This window comes from Microcaecilia unicolor, chromosome 8, assembly GCF_901765095.1.
Source record: "Microcaecilia unicolor chromosome 8, aMicUni1.1, whole genome shotgun sequence".
Classification (NCBI taxonomy): Eukaryota; Metazoa; Chordata; class Amphibia; order Gymnophiona; family Siphonopidae; genus Microcaecilia; species Microcaecilia unicolor.
This window is the reverse complement of record NC_044038.1, coordinates 16,925,988-16,945,403: the sequence shown is the minus strand read 5'-3', so window position 1 is coordinate 16,945,403 and position 19,416 is coordinate 16,925,988. Positions and strand designations below refer to the sequence as shown.

General features: G+C 44.2%; 2 protein-coding genes across 2 annotated transcripts in view; both read right to left on the bottom strand.

The window, feature by feature from the left end:
• Positions 1-10,417, bottom strand: part of MAD1L1 (mitotic arrest deficient 1 like 1) — a 1,314,438-nt gene extending 1,304,021 nt beyond the window's left edge. Inside the window, exons 1-4 of the mRNA XM_030212095.1 lie at positions 10,322-10,417; positions 9,475-9,656; positions 2,509-2,649; positions 380-559 (exon numbers count right to left, since the gene is read on the bottom strand). Of these exons, the coding sequence (XP_030067955.1) occupies positions 380-559; positions 2,509-2,649; positions 9,475-9,627 (474 nt within the window). The 5' untranslated portion in view covers positions 9,628-9,656; positions 10,322-10,417. The remainder of the gene's footprint in view (positions 1-379; positions 560-2,508; positions 2,650-9,474; positions 9,657-10,321) is intronic.
• A 4,211-nt stretch (positions 10,418-14,628) lies between these two features.
• Positions 14,629-19,364, bottom strand: MRM2 (mitochondrial rRNA methyltransferase 2). Its single transcript, XM_030212066.1, has 3 exons — positions 19,140-19,364; positions 16,875-17,164; positions 14,629-16,012 (listed from the first exon to the last, which is right to left on the bottom strand). The coding sequence occupies exons 1-3, from the start codon at positions 19,145-19,147 to the stop codon at positions 15,585-15,587; spliced, it is 726 nt and encodes a 241-aa protein (XP_030067926.1). The 5' UTR covers positions 19,148-19,364; the 3' UTR covers positions 14,629-15,584.
• Between the last annotated feature and the right edge of the window lie 52 nt (positions 19,365-19,416).

Here is a 19,416-nt window from a genome sequence, read left to right as displayed (position 1 = left end):
AAAGGCGGAGGAAGCTCCTGGACAGTGGGGCGATTACCTATGGGCAACTGTATTTGGCTTCTTGCCCTTTAATGATAACACAAAAGGAACCACTCTCAGAATTATTTCTTCATCCCATTTCATATGTTAATGTTGACATAAATGCAACTGCATTTTGGGAAGGAAAGAAAGAATATATAACTTGATTCAGAGTGGAGAGACCAATCTCAAAAGTCAAGTAAAGGGAATTTGAGCAACGTTTTGAAAACATGAGCTGTCTTTAGAGATATAATTTGATTACATTTATTCGTCAAGGTCAGCAAATAACTTCTTGGCTTCTTCAAAATTCCTAAAATTTGAGGGAATCAAACCTTAAAACAGTATCTTTCCGCAAAGTTACCTCATTAGTTTCAGTCAATTTGTTCTCCTTCTCCTGGAGCTTCTTGTTTTGGGACTCCATTTTCGTCTTGTATGATTTATTTATTTCAATCTGCTCCTTTAGTTTGTTCTCGGCCACCAATTCTTTTTCCTGTAGCTGTTTTATCCGAGCGAGGAGATCCTGGTTACGGTCCACCTCTCGCTGAAAAAGAAAAACCAAAGTATGAACCAATTGCATTAGTAAGAAAGGAATCTGGACCGTATCGCAACTCTGTAGCTCTTACCCCCTCCACTTATACATGAAGGAAATAACTTGTAAATAAAACAAGTGGGTTGTAGTTTTTGAAGGTGCAAGGGGATGGTTTTTTTGGGGGTGTTTGGAGAGCAAAAAAACAGAGACACACAGTTTGAAGGGAGAAATTCCCTAACTGATGTGTTTCACCAAGTAAGTTTCCATGCTACAGAAAGCCAATACTCCTTCTTCCATAGAAATTAATTGGGCCATTTTGTAAGGGAGGGGCCTTATTTCTTTGGAAACCACTACCCGCCCTCCCTCCCTCCACCCCACCCCAATCCAACGTGGTCCATTTTTTTTTTAAATTTAATATGCCTTTTTACCAGGTTTTTCTCACAAGCTAAGTTTCAACTGAATCCATTACATTTTCAGAAAGTTATTTTACAGCCAGACAGATATTCTCGATACCTTTTGTGTAATTCTTTCCCACTTCTGTGGTGCTGGAAAGGACAATATGAAAAGTAACTTACTTGACGGGGAAGAGAAATAGCCATTAGAGGAAAGACGAACTTTAGCAACTGTTGAATTTTCAGCACCTTGCAATGTTCTTTATGAGTAAACTAGTGTATTTTGAAGCCGCCCAGAAAACATTTCAGCTGCAGCTGTGCTATTTAAACTAGGTCTGCCAAAGATATGTATATGTCCCAGTAAAAACTGGAATAGCTTTCATATTGATCTCTGATTATATCCCTGCTATACATCTAACAATATTACCCCATTTTAACACTTAGAAATTCATGTGATCCCCATCAGGTGATGAAAAGAAAAATAATAGATCCCCACTGTCCTCTTCTCTCCTCCCTTCCCCCACATATCCTGGCTCCTGACGCCCATGGTACATGCATAATGATGATTGTGAATCACAAACAGCATTGTGTCATGCTCCCAGTAACATCAGACCACAGTAGTAACACAAGGCTACCGCTAAGGGATGCCACAGCCACTTGGAACCAGGTGCCAGCAAGGGCAGGAGCGACTGAGGATCTCGCGCCTGCCCAAACCCACTAGGGACTACAGATTTATTTACATAGGCCAGGGAAAGGGGAAGATGGGGAACCACATTGAGAGTTCTATGTGTGGCCCCTTTAAGATGCAGCCCGATGTAGCCCAATGCCCTCAGGACAGTAAAAAAAAAAAAAACCCAGCACTGCAGTGAACTTCACATAAAAGGTCCCTGGTACACATCACACCATAAAATGATTATTATAGGGAAAGGGAAATGGGACTAGATATACCGCCTTTCTGTGGTATTTTGCAACTACATTCAAAGCGGTTTACATATATACAGGTACTTATTTTGTACCTGGGGCAATGGAGGGTTAAGTGACTTGCCCACAGTCACAAGGAGCTGCAGTGGGAATTGAACCCAGTTCCCCAGGATCAAAGTCCGCTGCACTAACCACTAGGCTACTCCTCCACACCACTTATTGTATGGTGCGTCCAACAGGAGGAGAAAAATACCTACTGTACACCACAACCCAGTTTGGGACTCACTGATCTATCTGCAACATACAGTAAGGTTTCACCTATGTTAGAAGCTTTCATACAGGTCACGCAATGGTAGTGCCTTTCACAGCAAAGCTGCAATAGCTTCCCGAGACTGCCAAATAGATTTCTACAGCCTGAAGAGACCTCTAACTGATGGGTCAAATGCAATGGTCATGCTGAACTTGACAAAAAGTTGGCCCTATCACTGGTAGGCTCAATACAGAAAAAAAATTGAGCTGTCATTCATCGTAATCCCACGTTTCACGCTTTTAAACCCTACAATTTCAGGACTACTTAATAGCACAGGTTCATAGGATTGAATTCACAAAGCAAAACAAACAAACAAAAAAAAACATTACTCAACATACCTCATAATTTCTAGCATTAGTATTCGCTGCCTTCTCCAGCTCAATGCGAGCTCGTTTATGGCTAAGCTCCATCTGCATTTTCTCTCGTTCCGCCTGCACGAGTTGAGATTTTGAACGGATCTTCTCTTCTTGTTCTTCCAACTAACCAGATCAAGAACGTGTAGACACAGAAAGAGGGTAAAGGTAAATAGAGAATCAGTAACAGAAGGCAAATCTTTATAAAGGACCAAGGTTGGCCCCATCAGAACCCATTTTGCATAGCAGTTTCTATTTTAAACACAAATGTAATATTGGTGGTGCTTCAGATTGAATACTAGCCTTAAAGACTTTTTTATGTTTAAATCTTTTTTAATTAATAGAAATCCATAAAACACATACACAGTATAATGTCAAGCATTCCATGCTAATACACATGTAGCTGCCATTCTTCCTGTGGTCTCAAGTAGCTTTAACACTAATAATGAACAATTTGTATGGAAATCAATGTGTCTCATAACATCCACAAATGCAAGACCATATTTGACAGATGGGACAACATTATATCCTCAAAACTTTCATTTTTCTCCCCATGTTCCCCCCCTCCCCTTCCATCCCAATCCTCCTTGCCTTCTAAACGTCAATTCCCCTCCCCCCATTCCTCTTCCTCACCCCCTCCCTGCCCTCCCACTCAAATCCTAATCTCAATTAACCGGAGTGCGAGCTTCTTAGCCTCCTTCCCTCTTGTTAAAACGCCTCAAGATGGAGTTTACAAATTATTAATAGAACTCCTACCTCTCGGACTCATTATCTATATTCATGTGCTGTATCTCTTAACTTTTGTAATTCATGGAAGCCACATTGTGTCTGCATTTGTGGGAAAATGTGGGGTAGAAATGAACCGTAAATAAATAAATAATCTATATTAATAATTTTCACCTCAAACATTCTGAACCTCACTCTGTGGCAGGGAAACCCTGGAGCCCTGCACTTAGGCTGTCACCACTCACCACTCACTGTCACTCATGCACCACTCTCACTGATAGACCCACCCACAGCCACGCCCCTTCCGCACATAATTACCTACCTCAACGTTCTAATGAAGCTGCAACTTCCGGTTTGTGAGGTGCCAGAGATCGGAATTTTGCCCCATTACTATTTGCCCCGCCCTCGCGTCAAACGTGATGACGTTGAGGGCGGAGCTATGATACGACCAATCGCATCGCTCCGCCCCCAATGTCATCACGTTTGACGCGAGGGCGGGGCATACATCCATGTACTAAGCGACGACGATTGAAGGGAGTAAGCCAGGCAGGCTGTAGGTCACAAACAGCGAGGGAGCCAGCCAGCCAGCCACTCTCTACATCATGGGGCGGGTCGCCGGGCGGGGCGCCCACAATCACAACCACCACCACCCTGAAGCACAGAGGGTAAGTCCAGCATCAAGGGGAGGGGGATGGGAAAGAAAGCGCCTTGCTAGCGCCCGTTTCATTGGCCTCAGAAACGGGCCTTTCTTACTAGTTTGTAAATAAGAATTCCAAATGGTCAAAAACTGTTTCTTACGTCTTCAAGTGCCTTTCGCATCTCGATCTTCCCAAGCCATCAATTGATGTATCTGGTTCCGCCAATGCCCAAAAGCGGGAGTCTCCGACCCCACCCAATACTGAAGAATTGTTTTCCGGGCCACCAGGCACAATTTCCTACACAGCAGCCGTCCAGGCCCTCTTAAGATGCGAAATGCTCCAGGCACATCTACAAGTAATTGTTCCAACAGATACACCAGAAAACGTACCACCTGTCCCCAGAAACGTTGAACTTTCGGACAAGCCCAAAATGCATGACAGTATGTCTGTCTAGGATGACCTTATTTGGAGCACTGCGAATGCAGGCCCCCTTCCACATGCGCTAGACACCTTAGTGAATAATTAGTTATCTTGACAATTTCCAGTATTGTTTTAACCCTTACCTACACTTCCGTCATAAAAATAACACACAGACTATTGGTGAACTCTGAATGTTACTTAAATTAAACAGCTCATCAAACCAATACATTTTTTTGTTATTGTTTTAGCTGAATTCATCTACAATCTATGTCACATTAACACTCACTTTAAATGCAAAAGGGAAAAAGGTCCCTTTCAGAACTGAAAATAAGTCATCCTTTAATTATGTTTATTTATTGGTGCATTTTTACCCCACATTTTCCCACATGAGCAGGCGCAATGTGGCTTACATTAAATCAAGAGGATACAATACATTGATGGCAAAGAATCAAAATGTGACAGGAGGGGAAGGTACATGAGATGACACGGGGTAAATATCAGGGGTGAAGAGCCAACAAGCGTGAGAGGTTAAACATCGGAGTTGCCAGCGGAATAAGCCTTGTCGAATAAGAATGTTTTTAAGGACTTCTTAAACAGTTGGTGGTCGATGAGCTCTTTAAGTGGTTTTGGTGATGGAAATGAAAACAGTAACTGAATTCAAACATGCGTGGGATAAACATAAAGGAATCCTGTTCAGAAGGAATGGATCCTCAGGAGCTTAGCTGAGATTGGGTGGCAGAGCCAGTGGTGGGAGGCGGGGCTGGTGGTTGGGAGGCAGGGAAAATGCTGGACAGACTTATACGGTCTGTGCCAGAGCTGGTGGTTGGGAGGTGGGGATAGTGCTGGGCAGACTTGTATGGTCTGTGCCCTGAAGAGGACAGGTACAAATCAAGGTAGGGTATACACAAAAAGTAGCACATATGAGTTTATCTTGTTGGGCAGACTGGATGGACCGTGCAGGTCTTTTTCTGCCGTCATCTACTATGTTACTATGTTATTCCAGGATTTTGGACTGATGTAGGGGAAGGACGAAGCGTAAAGGGTCTTGTATTTAACATTCCGGCAGGTGGGGTAATGTAGATTGAGGTAGGTCCTTGCAGTTCTTAGGGCGTTTCGAGATGGTAGATCGATTAGATTGAGCATGTAATCAGGTGCATCTCCATAAATTATCTTGTGTGTAAGTGAGCAGATTTTAAATGTAATACGGTCTTTGACAGGGAGCCAGTGTAGTTGAAAGCGTAGTGGTTGAGCTGGTGGAACAAAGCGAGATTTCCCCAGTATTAGTCTTGCAGTCGTGTTTTGAGCTATCTGAAGCCGTTTCAGAATATAGTCCCTGCAACCAGGGGCGTAGCTACGGGTGGGCCTGGGTGGGCCCAGGCCCACCCAATTCCAGCCCAGGCCCGCCCAGCGCCAGCTCCCATTGCCGGCCACTGCTGCTTTTCCTGATGAGCAGCAGGGCCGGCGCGCGGCGCTACAAAAAGAAGCGCTCAGCTGACTGAGCTGAGCGCCAACGCGTCGCTAAGGACAAGAAAAAATGTTTTTAAAAAAATGCGGCACCGCAGGCAGCCTCGAAGCATTGGCTGCTGGCTCTGTGCAGGCTCCTCCCGTCTCTTACATCACTGCCCCTGTAGCGAAGCAGGGGCAGTGACGTAAGAGACGGAAGGAGCCTGCAGAGCCAGCAGCCAATGCTTCGAGGCTGCCTGCAGTGCCGCGTTTTTTTTAAAACATTTTTTCTCGTCGGGTTAGCGACGCGTTGGCGCTCAGCTCAGTCAGCTGAGCGCTTCTTCTTTTTGTAGCGCCAGCCCTGCTGCTCATCAGGAAAAGCAGCAGTGGCCGGCAATGGGAGCTGGGGCTGGTGGGCCTGAATGGGAGAGGGAAAATGGATGGCAGGATGGGGAGAAAGAGGAAAAATGGAAGGATGGGGAGAGAAAGAGGGAAAACAGATGGGAGGATGGCAGAGAAAGAGGGAAAATGGAAGGATGGGGAGAGAAAGAGGGAAAACAGATGGAAGGATGGGGAGAGAAAGAGGGAAAATGGAAGGATGGGGAGAGAAAGAGGGAAAATGGAAGGATGTGGAGAGAAAGAGGGAAAACAGATGGGAGGATGGCAGAGAAAGAGGGGAGATGGATGAAAGGATGCACAGAAAAAGGGGAGAGTGGAAGGATGTGGAGAGAGAAGGGACACTGAACAGAAAAGGGTAGAGAGATAGACACTGGTTAGAAGGAGGGAGAGAGACAGATGGAAGGATCAGGAGAGAGGGTAGATGGGTGGAAGGATGGGGAGAGAAAGAGGGAAGACGCTGGATGGAAAGGTAGGGAGAAAGGTGACACTGGATGGAAGGATGCAGAAAGAAAGAGGGGAGACTATTGGAAGGATGGGGAGAGAGAGGGGAGACACTGGAAGGATGGGGAGAGAAAGAGGAGAGCTGCTGCATGGAAAGGGGGAGTAGTGAAAGATTGGAGAATAAGAGGAAGGGGCATGGGGAGAACAAGGGTGAGAAAAAGATGAAAAGCCATAAGTAGATGAAGGAAATTAAAGAATGGATAGTAAGAATGAATTAAATCTGGACACAGAGAGAGGCAGAAAAATATTGAAGAAAGCAAAGAAAAAGGAGAGAAAAATGACAAATGGCCAGGAAACCCTGGCAGAAGAGTCAAGCGAAAACGAAGGAAAGCAGAATCTAGAGACTGGGAGCAACACAATGAGAAAAAGTAAATGGCCATACAACAAAGGTAAAGAAAATAATTTTATTTTTAATTTAGGATAAAGTAATATGGTGTTAATAAAGTTTCAGAGACCAATACTTCCTTCCTTAGGTCAGGAGAGGATACCGTAACAGCATTATACTGACCTGAGGCAGGAGGTTTTGGCCTCTGAAAGCTCACTGAAAAGGGTGTTAAGGCTATTAAATAAATTGTCTGAAATCTGATGCACTGAAAAGCAGCACTTTACCCTGTGTGACAAATGCATCTGAGTGTGACTACATTTTGCTGGGGGGGGGGGGGGGGGGGGGGGTAGAGAGAAAATTTTGTGCCCACCCACTTTGGGTTCAGGCCCACCCAAAATTGGCAGTCTGGCTACGCCACTGCCTGCAACCAGCATAGATCCCGCTACAGTAGTCGATATGAGATAGGACCAGCCAGTGAACAAGGGTACAGAAAAGCTCCCTTGTTATGAAATGCCTGATACGCTTCAGTCTCCACACTGCATGGAACATTCTCTTTGGGATGATTTGCACTTGATTGTCCAGGTGTAAGTGGTTATCCAACACAACACCAAGGATTCTCAGGCTATTTGAGATCGAAAGTTTGTAGTCCTTAATGGTGATTGTGCTTTGAACTACTTTATTGTACCGGGACAAAAGGATTAGACATTGAGTTTTGTCTTAAGTTTAAACAGAAACGCCTTTGCCCAGAAATCCATGATGGAAAAACTGGCGTCTATTGTATCGGAGATTTCGGCTAGTGTTGACTTGAAAGGGCTATAGATGGTCACATCGTCCGCATAAATGAATGGGTTAAGGCCAAGCTTAGATAATGCTTTTGCTAGCGGAATCAGCATAACATTGAAAAGGGTTGGAGAAAGGGGTGAGCCTTGAGGTACCCCACAATAGGCTTGCCAAGGTGCAGAAATTATGGACTTAGCTTTGACTTGGTAGGTACGAGAGGATAGGAAACCCTTGAGCCAGTTTAGCACGTTCCCACTTATACCGAATGTGTCCAGCAGGTAGATTAAAAGCTCATGATCCACCATGTCGAACGCGCTGGACATGTCAAATTGGAGTAATAAGATTTTGTTCCCAGTGGATATTTCTATTTTAAAATTAGTCAGAAGGGTAACCAGTACTGTTTTGGTACTGTACTGCAGATGGAACCACGATTGAGAGCAATGTAGAATGTCAAAATTCTTCATGTAGTCAGGTAGCTGAATATTGACCAAACTTTCCATTGTTTTAATAAGTAATGGGATGGATGCTACTGGCCGATAATTTTAAATGACATCAACATTTATTTTTGGGTTCTTGGGAATTGCTTATAAGGAAAAAGACCCTGTTCGAGCATGAAGTTTAGATAAGAGGTAAAATCAACGATGAAGCATTCTGGTGCAGATTTTAACAGACGACTAGGGCATATATCCAGACCCCAATGTTTCTTAGAGAACTTGGATAGCACTCTTGCTACATTATCAACGGTTACACTGCTAAAGGCGGTCCAGCTGCGGTCTGCTGGGCTTCGGTCTGGGGGCGAGTCCAGTGTTATGAGGAAGTCCTCGACGACAGCAGTAATATGTTTGCGTGGACACAGTTCTGCTTGTACCAAGGAACGAATTCAAGAGTCGTTGAAGTTTTTTAGCGTCCTTGCCAGCTGACTTAAGTTTTTCCGAAGAGTATATCGCTCCAGAGCTGCCAAGTTACCCATTCCAGGAGAGAGACATTTCGGCCGGTTCTGGTTTTAAACTTACAGCCCAAAGCAGTGTAGTAGTGCAGAGCTGCAGGTCCCATAATGCACCAAGATGAGTTTGGCAGAAATCCAGGACTGGCCAAAAAGTCTCCCTCCTGGAATGGGCAACTTGGCAACTTTGTCACTCATAAGTACATAAGTAGTGCCATACTGGGAAAGACCAAAGGTCCATCTAGCCCAGCATCCTGTCACCGACAGTGGCCAATCCAGGTCAAGGGCACCTGGCACGCTCCCCAAACGTAAAAACATTCCAGACAAGTTATACCTAAAAATGCAGAATTTTTCCAAGTCCATTTAATAGCGGTCTATGGACTTGTCCTTTAGGAATCTATCTAACCCCTTTTTAAACTCCGTCAAGCTAACCGCCCGTACCACGTTCTCCGGCAACGAATTCCAGAGTCTAATTACACGTTGGGTGAAGAAAAATTTTCTCCGATTCGTTTTAAATTTACCACACTGTAGCTTCAACTCATGCCCTCTAGTCCTAGTATTTTTGGATAGCGTGAACAGTCGCTTCACATCCACCCGATCCATTCCACTCATTATTTTATACACTTCTATCATATCTCCCCTCAGCCGTCTCTTCTCCAAGCTGAAAAGCCCTAGCCTTCTCAGCCTCTCTTCATAGGAAAGTCGTCCCATCTCTTTTACCCTTAAACTATAGGATGAAAGAAGGTAGCTTTGGAGAAAAAAAAAAACCAGCTCACCTGCAGCTTCTGTAAGTACTGCTGTTGCAGAGAACTACCAGAGAAGGTGGGAGTAACCAGGCTGGATGACATCCCTTCAGATCGTTGAGAAATAAAGGTATTGAACGATTTCAGGGTGGAAAAGACAGTAGTATTGTCCTCTATATCCTCCATGATGACTTTAGCCTCAGAAGCAGAAGGATCTGAAAAATAACATGAAAACCACCTTCAAATACACCGCTCACCAGACAAATCTCTCTTGTCGTCCCCCTTCTCCTCCACCGCTAACTCCAGGCTTCGTCCCTTTTCCCTCGCGGCACCCTATGCCTGAAATAAACTTTCTGAGCCCGTACCTCTCGCTCCATCTCTACCTGTTTTCAAATCTATGCTGAAAACCCACCTTTTCACCAGTGCTTTTAGCTCCTAGCTACTACTACTCAATTGCCTCCCCCTTGTTCCTTTCTCACCCAGTACTTCCCTCGCCCTTGTCTTGTCTGTGTTTTTAGATTGTAAGCTCTATAGAGCAGGGACTGTCTCTCTATGTCAGGTGTTCAGCGCTGCATGCGTCTGGTAGCGCTATACAAATGTTAATAATAATAATAACAAATGCATCACCATAACATTTTAAATTCTACGAAAATGTAAAACTGCAAAGGACTATAAACCTTAAAAGTCCAGAACAGAGAGAGCAAGTCACACGCATTTTACCACTTTCACACGCACACACATTCTGGGACCATCCTGCATTCCTCTCTCTCTCCCCCCCCCCCCCCCAGTCTACCCTCTCTTCCCAGTCAAGCATGTCTGCCCCCCATCCACGACGCACCGCTGCCTCAATTTCAAACTTCTTCCCCCATCCCATTCCTACCTTCAATCAGCGGCCGCCAGTGCCACCATCCCCGGCGCCAATTTCCTTCTCTAGCGCCCCGCCCCCTCCGACGCAACTTCAGCCACGTTCCGCCCTACCGGAATTTGTGTTAAAGCTCGGAGGGGAGCAAAAAAAACCAAGGCGGTTGGATAAAAAAAAAAAAAAAACAGAGGACGGCATGACGTCGAAACGTTGAAGCCACTCAGGTAGTCTCCGTTTCCTCTCCCCGCGAGGAGCCGTCATTCTGCGTACCCTCAAAACAAAGCAAGCGAACCTCCTGCGAGCTGCTGCATCTACGTTGTCTTTCTTTATTGCTGGTAGCATTTTTATTTCATCTTACTTATATTTTCAAACATGCCGGCTTGTGCGGCATACGGATGTACACAGAGGAAGTATAATAACGGAATAACGTTTCATAAGTACAGTTGTAAATTGTTACAAATCGTAATCAGTGTGTCATTTGGAGAAGCTGGTTATAGAGAGTCGCTAGCACTGCTATATTCGTGCAGAGATTTTTTTTTTTCTCCTGGTAAAGGGCCATTAAAACAAACATCATGTTATGAGAATCAGGTGCTCAACGTCAGAATTTCTATCTATTTATTATTTACATACTTACTTATGACATTTATATCCCATATCAAACATTAGAACATTTTAAATCTTTTTTTTTCCAGAGCCTAGATCAAAAAGAAAAGATGGCATGTGGGAACTTGCTCCTTTTGTTTTGTGGATTACAGTGGTATATTATAAAAACGTACTTGATATTTTTTTATTACTACTATTCAAAAGACAAATATTTAATTCTGTACTTATTTATTTGTATTTATTAACTGCCTTTATGAAGAGATTCACCCAAGGTGGTGGTAAACAGCAGGTATAGTTTAACATAAAACTTACAATTTTGTTAACAGCATAATAAGTAAAATAACCAATAATAAACTAAATGCAATCAATGAGGTAAACTTGAAAACAGTAAATTTAAACCTAATAATAGAACTATGATGAATCAGTATCAAAAATATACACATTTAACAGCACTGGAATTCAAATACCAGAGACATAATACAGGGGGGTCTTCTACTAGTGGAGGAGTAGTTTAGGGGTTAGAACACCAGCCTTGATATCCAGAGGTGGCCAGTTCAAATCCCACTGCTCTCCATTTTAATTCTCCTTCTTACCTACAAATGCACTCAGTCTGCTGCCCCTCACTACCTTTCTACCCTAATCTCCCCTTATGTTCCCACCCGAAACCTCGGTTTACAGGACAAATCCCTCCTCTCAGTACCCTTCTCCACCACCGCCAACTCCAGGCTCCGCTCATTCTGCCTCGCCTCACCCTATGCTTGGAACAACCTTCCTGAGCCCTTATGCCAAGCCCCCTCCCTGCCCATCTTCAAGTCTTTGCTTAAAGCCCACCTCTTCAATGCTGTGTTCAGCACCTAACTCTTACCGTTCAGTAAATCCAGACTGCCCCTATCGGACTGACTGTTCACTTGTATTTTAGATTGTAAGCTCCTTGAGCAGGGACTGTCCCTCTATGTTAAATTGTACAGCGCTGCATAACCCTAGTAGCGCTTTAGAAATGTTAAGTAGTAGTAGTAGTAGTAAGTAGTAATTCCCTCCCCACCCCCTGCTACCTCCCCAAGTGTATCTCATACTATACCCAACTGTTTTGGATGTACTAAAACAGCAAGCTCTGCCTACTGGCTTCAGCCAATATAATGGACTAGATAGGCTCACCCTCACTCCGATTTTCATACAATCTCCTTGGTGATATCAAAGAAAAGTTGTAACTTGTCTTGAAGGTGGGATGCGGGGGCAGGGAGTTTGAAGATAAGAGAGAGATGATATTGGGCCTGGGGCTGTTGTGCTTGAGTTGTTGAGTGTGCATTGTTCTGCTTTACCTCACGTTCATACCTTGAGTCCCTGTGTTGGCGCTGTCCGGGAGCTGCCCGGATACACTTGGAAATGTCCCGAGCCACAGTTTGCCGATAGGCCATGTGCATGTCCAGTAAAGAATAGCACAAGCCTGTGAAGGGCCTCTCAGACTCCTACAGTGCACTCAAGTTTACCAACACATGCATTGACTCCCACATGTATCACCTTAGAATATGTAAATACAAGACTTTGTTTTCTCTGTAGTTTTATTTTACTGTCATTGTAATTTGGAAAGAGTATTTTTTCCTTTTAACCACTTTGAATAGAAGTTGAATAGAATTCCGGTAACGGAATTCAAATATGCGTGGGATATGCATAAAGGAATCCTATGCAGTAGGAATGGATCCTCAGAAGCTTAGCCGAAATTGGGTGGCGGAGCAGGTGGGGGAAGAGAAGTTGGTGGTTGGGAGGCGAGGATAGTGGAGGGCAGACTTATACGGTCTGTGCCAGAGCCGGTGATGGGAGGCGGGACTGGTGGTTGGGAGGCGGGAAATACTGCTGGGCAGACTTGTACGGTCTGTGCCCTGAAAAAGGCAGGTACAAATCAAGGTAAGGTATACACATGAGTTTATCTTGTTGGGCAGACTGGATGGACCATGCAGGTCTTTTTCTGCCGTCATCTACTATGTTACTATGTTGAATAGAAGTCATTTAAGCGTTTTTTTTTGTGAGTCACGTTCTAAATGGGAAATGGCTTTTATAAAAAAAAATATATATACACACATGTACATGTGTAACTACACATGCTAATAGGAGCATGTATACATTTAAGATGTTTGCGTGTAGTTGTTCATAATGTCTGCATTTGGATGGAGCTGTTGTATACCTGTGTTGCTATTTTATACAATAGGTATGTGCCCGTATTAGAGCTCATTCAGATAGTTGCACTTGCCTTGAAGCAGGTGTAACTTTGTGTGGGAGATTTGTGCACTGCTGGGAATTATTGCAGCAGTTTCTCAAATAGTCAGTTTTGAATATATAAAATATAAGTTGGGGTTGATTTTGTTTTGTTGTTTTTATTTTCCCAATTAGTCCTCTGTTGTAAAGTTACTTCCCACATATATTAATTTGGCAACCCCAGTTAGGCCAATAAAAGTTATCTACATGAATAGCTGCTCTAGTCTAGTGCGTAATGTGCCGTGGTGCACTAGGCAAAGTTTCTGAAATGGAAATTGTGCATTTATTAAGTAAAACTAGGCAAAATGTTTGTGAGTCTTAAATAAGTAAACACAGTTGAATTTAAAAGAAACCTGAAATGTTTGTTTTGTAAAAGAATATTCTTTATAATCCTATTAGACCAATAGTTCTTAATCTTTCTTCTGTTGTGACACACTTGCCAGATAATATTCACCTGAGTGATACACTAAATACTACAGTTTTCAGCTGAACAAAGGGGAAAAAAAACCTATATATCATTTAATTGTTGCTAACTATGGGCTTCTTTTACAAAGCTGCGCTAGCGATTCCCACACGGCAAATGAGAGGAAGCTCATAGGAACTGAATGGGCTTCCTCTCATTTATCGCACTGAGAATTGGTAGCGCAGCTTTGTAAAAGAGGCTCTATGTGAAGGGAAATACAGATGCAATGGTGGTGACTGCCAGGGTGGAAGAGTGGCGAACTGCAACATTTTCATTCGAGACTAATAACAGAAGTAGGGACCAGTTATGGAGATTTCAAGTATTCTCTTGCTCTCAACTTTCTCCAACCTGCAGTACAGGTGGTTGTTAAAAGCACAAGCATGCTGTCTGTTGTATTTTCAGTGACTAACCATAGTGTTTGACCAGTCTGCACCAAGAGGTCATGTCCCTTCCTGACCAGCAGATGGAGGTAGAGAAATACTAAAGGATTCCAGTAAGCACCAGCTCTCATACAGGTGATGAAGTCAGAGAATCTGAACTTTTCTAGTGACATCATCAGTATGAGGGATAGTATACATATATATATTTTTTTTATTACATTTGTACCCCGCACTTTCCCACTCATGGCAGGCTCAATGCGGCTTACATATTATATACAGGTACTTATTTGTACCTGGGGCAATGGAGGGTTAAGTGACTTGCCCAGAGTCACAAGGAGCGGCCTGTGCCTAATATATATTATATCTTGTCCGTTATCATTATGTTTTATCTATTTATCCACTTCCAATCCTACATGATATACTTATGCACCTTTATTTGCAACAATTCTGAAATTATTATTCCGCTAATATGATTGCCATGATATTCTTATGCACCATATCTATATTCTGAAATTCTTATTCTATTAATGTGAATGTCATTGTAACATTTTGTAAGCCACATTGAACCTGCAAATAGGTGGGAAAATGTGGGCTACAAGTGCAGTAAATAAATAAATAAATAGTGCTTATTAAAATGTTTCAGTATTTCTCTGCCTCCAGCAGCTGGTAAGGTTGGATTGGTGCTGAAGGTAGGAGAGTAGGATTGATCCACTGGGAGGCAAGATCAGGCCTACTGGCCTCTGGGGCACAGCTCAGTAAATTTCCCTTTCAGAGATACATTCTCTTTGAGGAAGCATTGGAGAATCTGGCGAGGGACCTGCAGAAGGTGAAGCCTCAGCAGCTGCCAGAGGACCATTGGCTCATGACTGTGAGATTGGGGGAGATGGTGTCAGGGTAGGAGGTTGGGTTGTAGATCTAATGAACCAGAGGCTGAAAAGTGTGTCCAACCACACCTGCTGGAGGCACAAAATACTGAGGAGCTAGATTGGACGCCAAGAAAGATAGGGCTCAGCTCAGTTCTCTACCGGCACCTGCTAGTTGGACACAACTCTCGCATGGGTTCTGGAATAGTCGGGAGCTACGTAGTGGAAGCGCTTTTTATTACACATTAGTACTAATAAGACAGCCTGTCTCAAAATGATAGTAAACACAGAGAATGAGGTAGGAAGTCTTTTCTGTTGGTAGGGCCAGACCTCCCTTCCAGTCACAGAGTTACACTTCTGCTCCACAGTTTGCTATTCTCCTTGGCCTCTGCCTCCCCCTCCACTGACAGAAGCAGATGGCAGCCTGGATTTGACAAACAACTGCTGCCAGTTATGTAGAGTGCGATATTAAAGTGTTCAGGATCAAGAAACAATATAAAATTTAAAATTCCATATAAACAAATTAACGTAGTAGCAGTAAAACAAAACAAAACAATAAAGAACACAAATATACATGTCCCTCACTAGTTAAGGCCATGATACACCGTCTTAATATTTATTTATTTGTTACATTTGTATCCCACCTATTTGTAGGCTCAATGTGGCTTACATAGTACCGGAGAGGCCTTGCAGGCTCCAGTGTGAACAAATACAGGGTGTCTCTAGTGCTCTTTTTGGTAAGATTTTGCCAGGAAGTAGGTCTCAGCAGACTCTTTCCTACTAGCCTGTGGTTTCACAGTCTTCACATCCTGGAAAACCTGCACCAGCCTGTTTCGCAGAACACTGCTTTTCCCTCCATCCCACAGTTTGCATAGAAGGGTACCACCAGGACTAAGAATACTCTGGGCCAGATCAAGAAGTGACAGACACATAGAAACAAGTCTCTGGTGGTCTAGGTCTCGAATCCCACAGGCATTGGGTGCCATATCACTCAAGATGACATCAGCCTTCCCTGCTGGAAGCCTGTCTTTGATTTTCATGTGGGTGCTTGAATCAGTCACGTCAGCATTGGATAAGAAGACTGCCCCCTCCAAAGGCGAGAAGTGAAGAAGGTCCACCCCCATTACAAAACCAACAGGACATTCTGGATCTGTCAGTGGTAGAAAGAAAGAATTATTGAATTAAAAAACAAACAAAAAACAAACGTCCAAAACTAGACAATTCTCAGATCATCCACAAGACACAACCTGCAAACTCTTCCTCTGACAAAGTTATGTATAAATTGGATTTTAACAAGCTCAGATGTATTAAATCTTAGATCAGTCCAGGGGTGGGCATCCATGGTCCTTGAGGGCCACAAGCCAGTCAGGTGTTCCCAGTGGCGTACCAAGGGGGGGGGGGGGGGGGCGGTCCGCCCCGGGTGCACACCGCTGGGGGGGGTGCCGCGGCGCGCGCCTGTCAGCTGAGTTCTCTGACTTCGCTAACTTCGCTGCAGCTCCCTCTGCCCCGGAACAGGTTACTTCCTGTTCCGGCCGGGGCAGAGGGAGCTGCAGCGAAATTAGCGAAGTCAGCTGACAGGCGCGCACCGCAGCACCCCCCCCCCAGCGGCGTACACCCGGGGGGGGGGTGTTGTGTCATTTTGCCGGGGGGGGGGGGGCCGCATCGGCGATCCGCCGCCAGGTGTCATGCCAGCTAGGATCGCCACTGGGTGTCCCCACTGTGAATATGCACAAGATCTGCATACAATGGAAATAGTACATACATAATTATTATGGAAATTGTGAAAACCTAGCTGAGTTGTAGCTCCTCACCCCTGGATCAGTCCTTCCAAAATAAAATCTTAATGTTTCTAACAGCAAGAGAATTCCAGCTCTTTGTGCTAGTTATTTGGATACACTGTCTTGACCAACAATTGCAGTTCTTGGACTCTTGTTGCTACACAGCTATTCAATTCTGATGCATCTAATCCTTTTTCTCATCCATTAGATGAAACATCTGAATACTGCGCTTACTTGTACCAGCAGCATTGACCCTCTGAACAGCCACTTGACTCCATGCTCCTGGAGCAGCACCACAGTCAACCACACAAAGTCCTGGGCGTAGAATGCGATATTTATCATCTATCTCCAGAAGTTTGAAAGCACTACGACAGCGATAATGCTCTTTGCGTGCTGCCTTCACAAAGGGGTCTCTCTGCTGCCGTGCCAACCAGTGCTGTTCTATTGCCGTCTTGCTTCTCTGGGACTGCACTGCCACATGGAACATTCGGAAACGAAGTGATCCAAGCATCGAGTGCTGCAAACTTTAAAACAAGATAGATGTAGTCAGGTCTATTCTTGACTAAATCAACAGAGTATAGTCAGAGTCTGATCCAGTCGGGCTTTTGCTACACATTTTGTGGCCCGGGGTAAAGACCTTGAAATGGACCCTCGATCTTAAATACTATCCATCCGATATTCAGCCAGCGGCTATTAGCGCTTTGCTGACCACTGCCAGCGTTATTCCCAGATATTCAAGGCTGGGCTTTGGCACTGAGTGTCCGTTTTTTTCTGAACCAGCTAACACATAGTTACGTCAGTGTTAAACCCCTCACTGTATAAATCAAACTGCTTAAAGATAGGACTGCTATTTATGTGGCCCAATTTAAGCTGTTTACTTATGCAATGAGGTGCTGAATATCAGCTCTTAATCCAACTCTGCCCCTGTACCGCTCACAAGTTAGCGCCAAATTCAAAAGTGGCTAACTAGTAATTTTCAGTATTAATAACTAGTTAAGTGCCGCTGAAAAACGGATAGCCAAGTACAAGCAACTTAACCAGTCAGCGGCCATTTCCAGCCAGTTTAATCATTTTGAATATTGGCAGGTATGTCTGTACCCATGGGCAAATATTTCATGCTGCAAAAAAGGTCATTCAGGTCCCCTGACAATACTTGACTTAATTCAGAGAATTTTTTCACATCCTCAGAATTTCACAGACTTAAGGCTAAAGGAAACTTAATAATGTTGCCTGGTAAACAAAAGACACTTAGAAAATGAAGACAGATAAAGATCATATGGGCTCTATCCATACTATTCCTTCTTATCTCGAGATCCTGTGTTCTTATCCTAGGCTTTCTTGAAGTTAGATACTGTCCTCATCTCCCACACCTCTGCTGGAAGGCCATTCCAACAACTTACCACCAATGAATATTCATAAGATTGACTCATGCATATTCATTATGGAAATCTTGAAAACCCGACTGGGTTGTGGCTAGGGTTACCATATGGCTCCAGAAAAAGGAGGACGAATTGAGCCAGCTGGGTTTTACTTCCATTCCTTTCAATGGAAAGCAATGGAAGTAAAACCCAGCTGGCTCAATCCGTCCTCCTTTTTTCTGGAGCCATATGGTAACCCTAGTTGTGGCCCTCAAGGACCACGATTGCCCATTCCTCTGCTATACTATCAACTGTCTATGAAGAAAAAAATGTTCAACCCAATAGAAGTTGGAAAGAATTAGCTATACATAAGGAGTAAAAAAATGTCTTATCTACAACGAAATAAATCTCCCAACATTTTAACAGAACAGGATCAAATTTGGCACAAGGGAAACCAGTGAAACGACAGAGTTTGAAAACAGACCCCCTTCAAAATGGTCCAATGCAATGCATGCAGTGGCGTAGCCACAGGTGGGCCTGGGCCCACCCAACAGCAGCACACGTATTAGCGGTAGCAGGTGGGGATCCCAAGCTCCGCTAGCAGAAGACTTCCCCCTGATGGTAATGAAAACGCTATTCTCCAGGATACCAGCACCTGCGCCTGCTCAGTTTTCAGTGCGTGCCTGCTGCAGACTGCTAAGGTGGAAAGAAGCGTTTTCCCGCCAACTGAGATTTTTGTTTTGGTGGTGGGTGAAGGGGAGAACACTAGGTGCCCACCCACTTCTTGCCTAGGCCCACCCAAAATCTGTTGTCTGGCTATGCCCCTGAATGCATGTCCTTTGGGAGAAGCAGTTCTAGCTTCTGCAGCACAGGATCACTTACTACTAATAGCATTTATATAGCGCTACTGGATGCACGCAGCGCTGCACATTTGACATGGAGAGACAATCCCTGCTCAAAGAGCTTACAATCTAGGTAAAACAGACAGACAAGACATTACAGGCAAGGGAACTACAGGTTAAAGAGGAACAGGGGAGGAGGAGGAGGGCAATGAGTTAATTGCTGCTTTGCTTTTTTTTTTTAAACTACCTACTAGCCCCCCCCCCCCTACTAAATACCCCTCCCTCGACCTGTACCTTACCGAGTCATCGCTGCTAGTCCTGCACAAACCACCTACGAGCAATCCAAGCTGAATGATATAGATTCAGCAGGGTAGTATTTATATGAGAAGTGGCTGCATTTTAACTATGTCTTAAGTATGCACCGCCTGTGCTGCCCAAGAAGGCTAACTTCGCATTAGACATGTCCCCCGGCCGACATGCTTAACTAATCCACTGACTTCCGGGCGGCCGGCGGTCAAGATCCAGCAGTGCACCCAAGAGCGTTAGATTGAAGAGGTACAAGCCTATGTTGAAGCC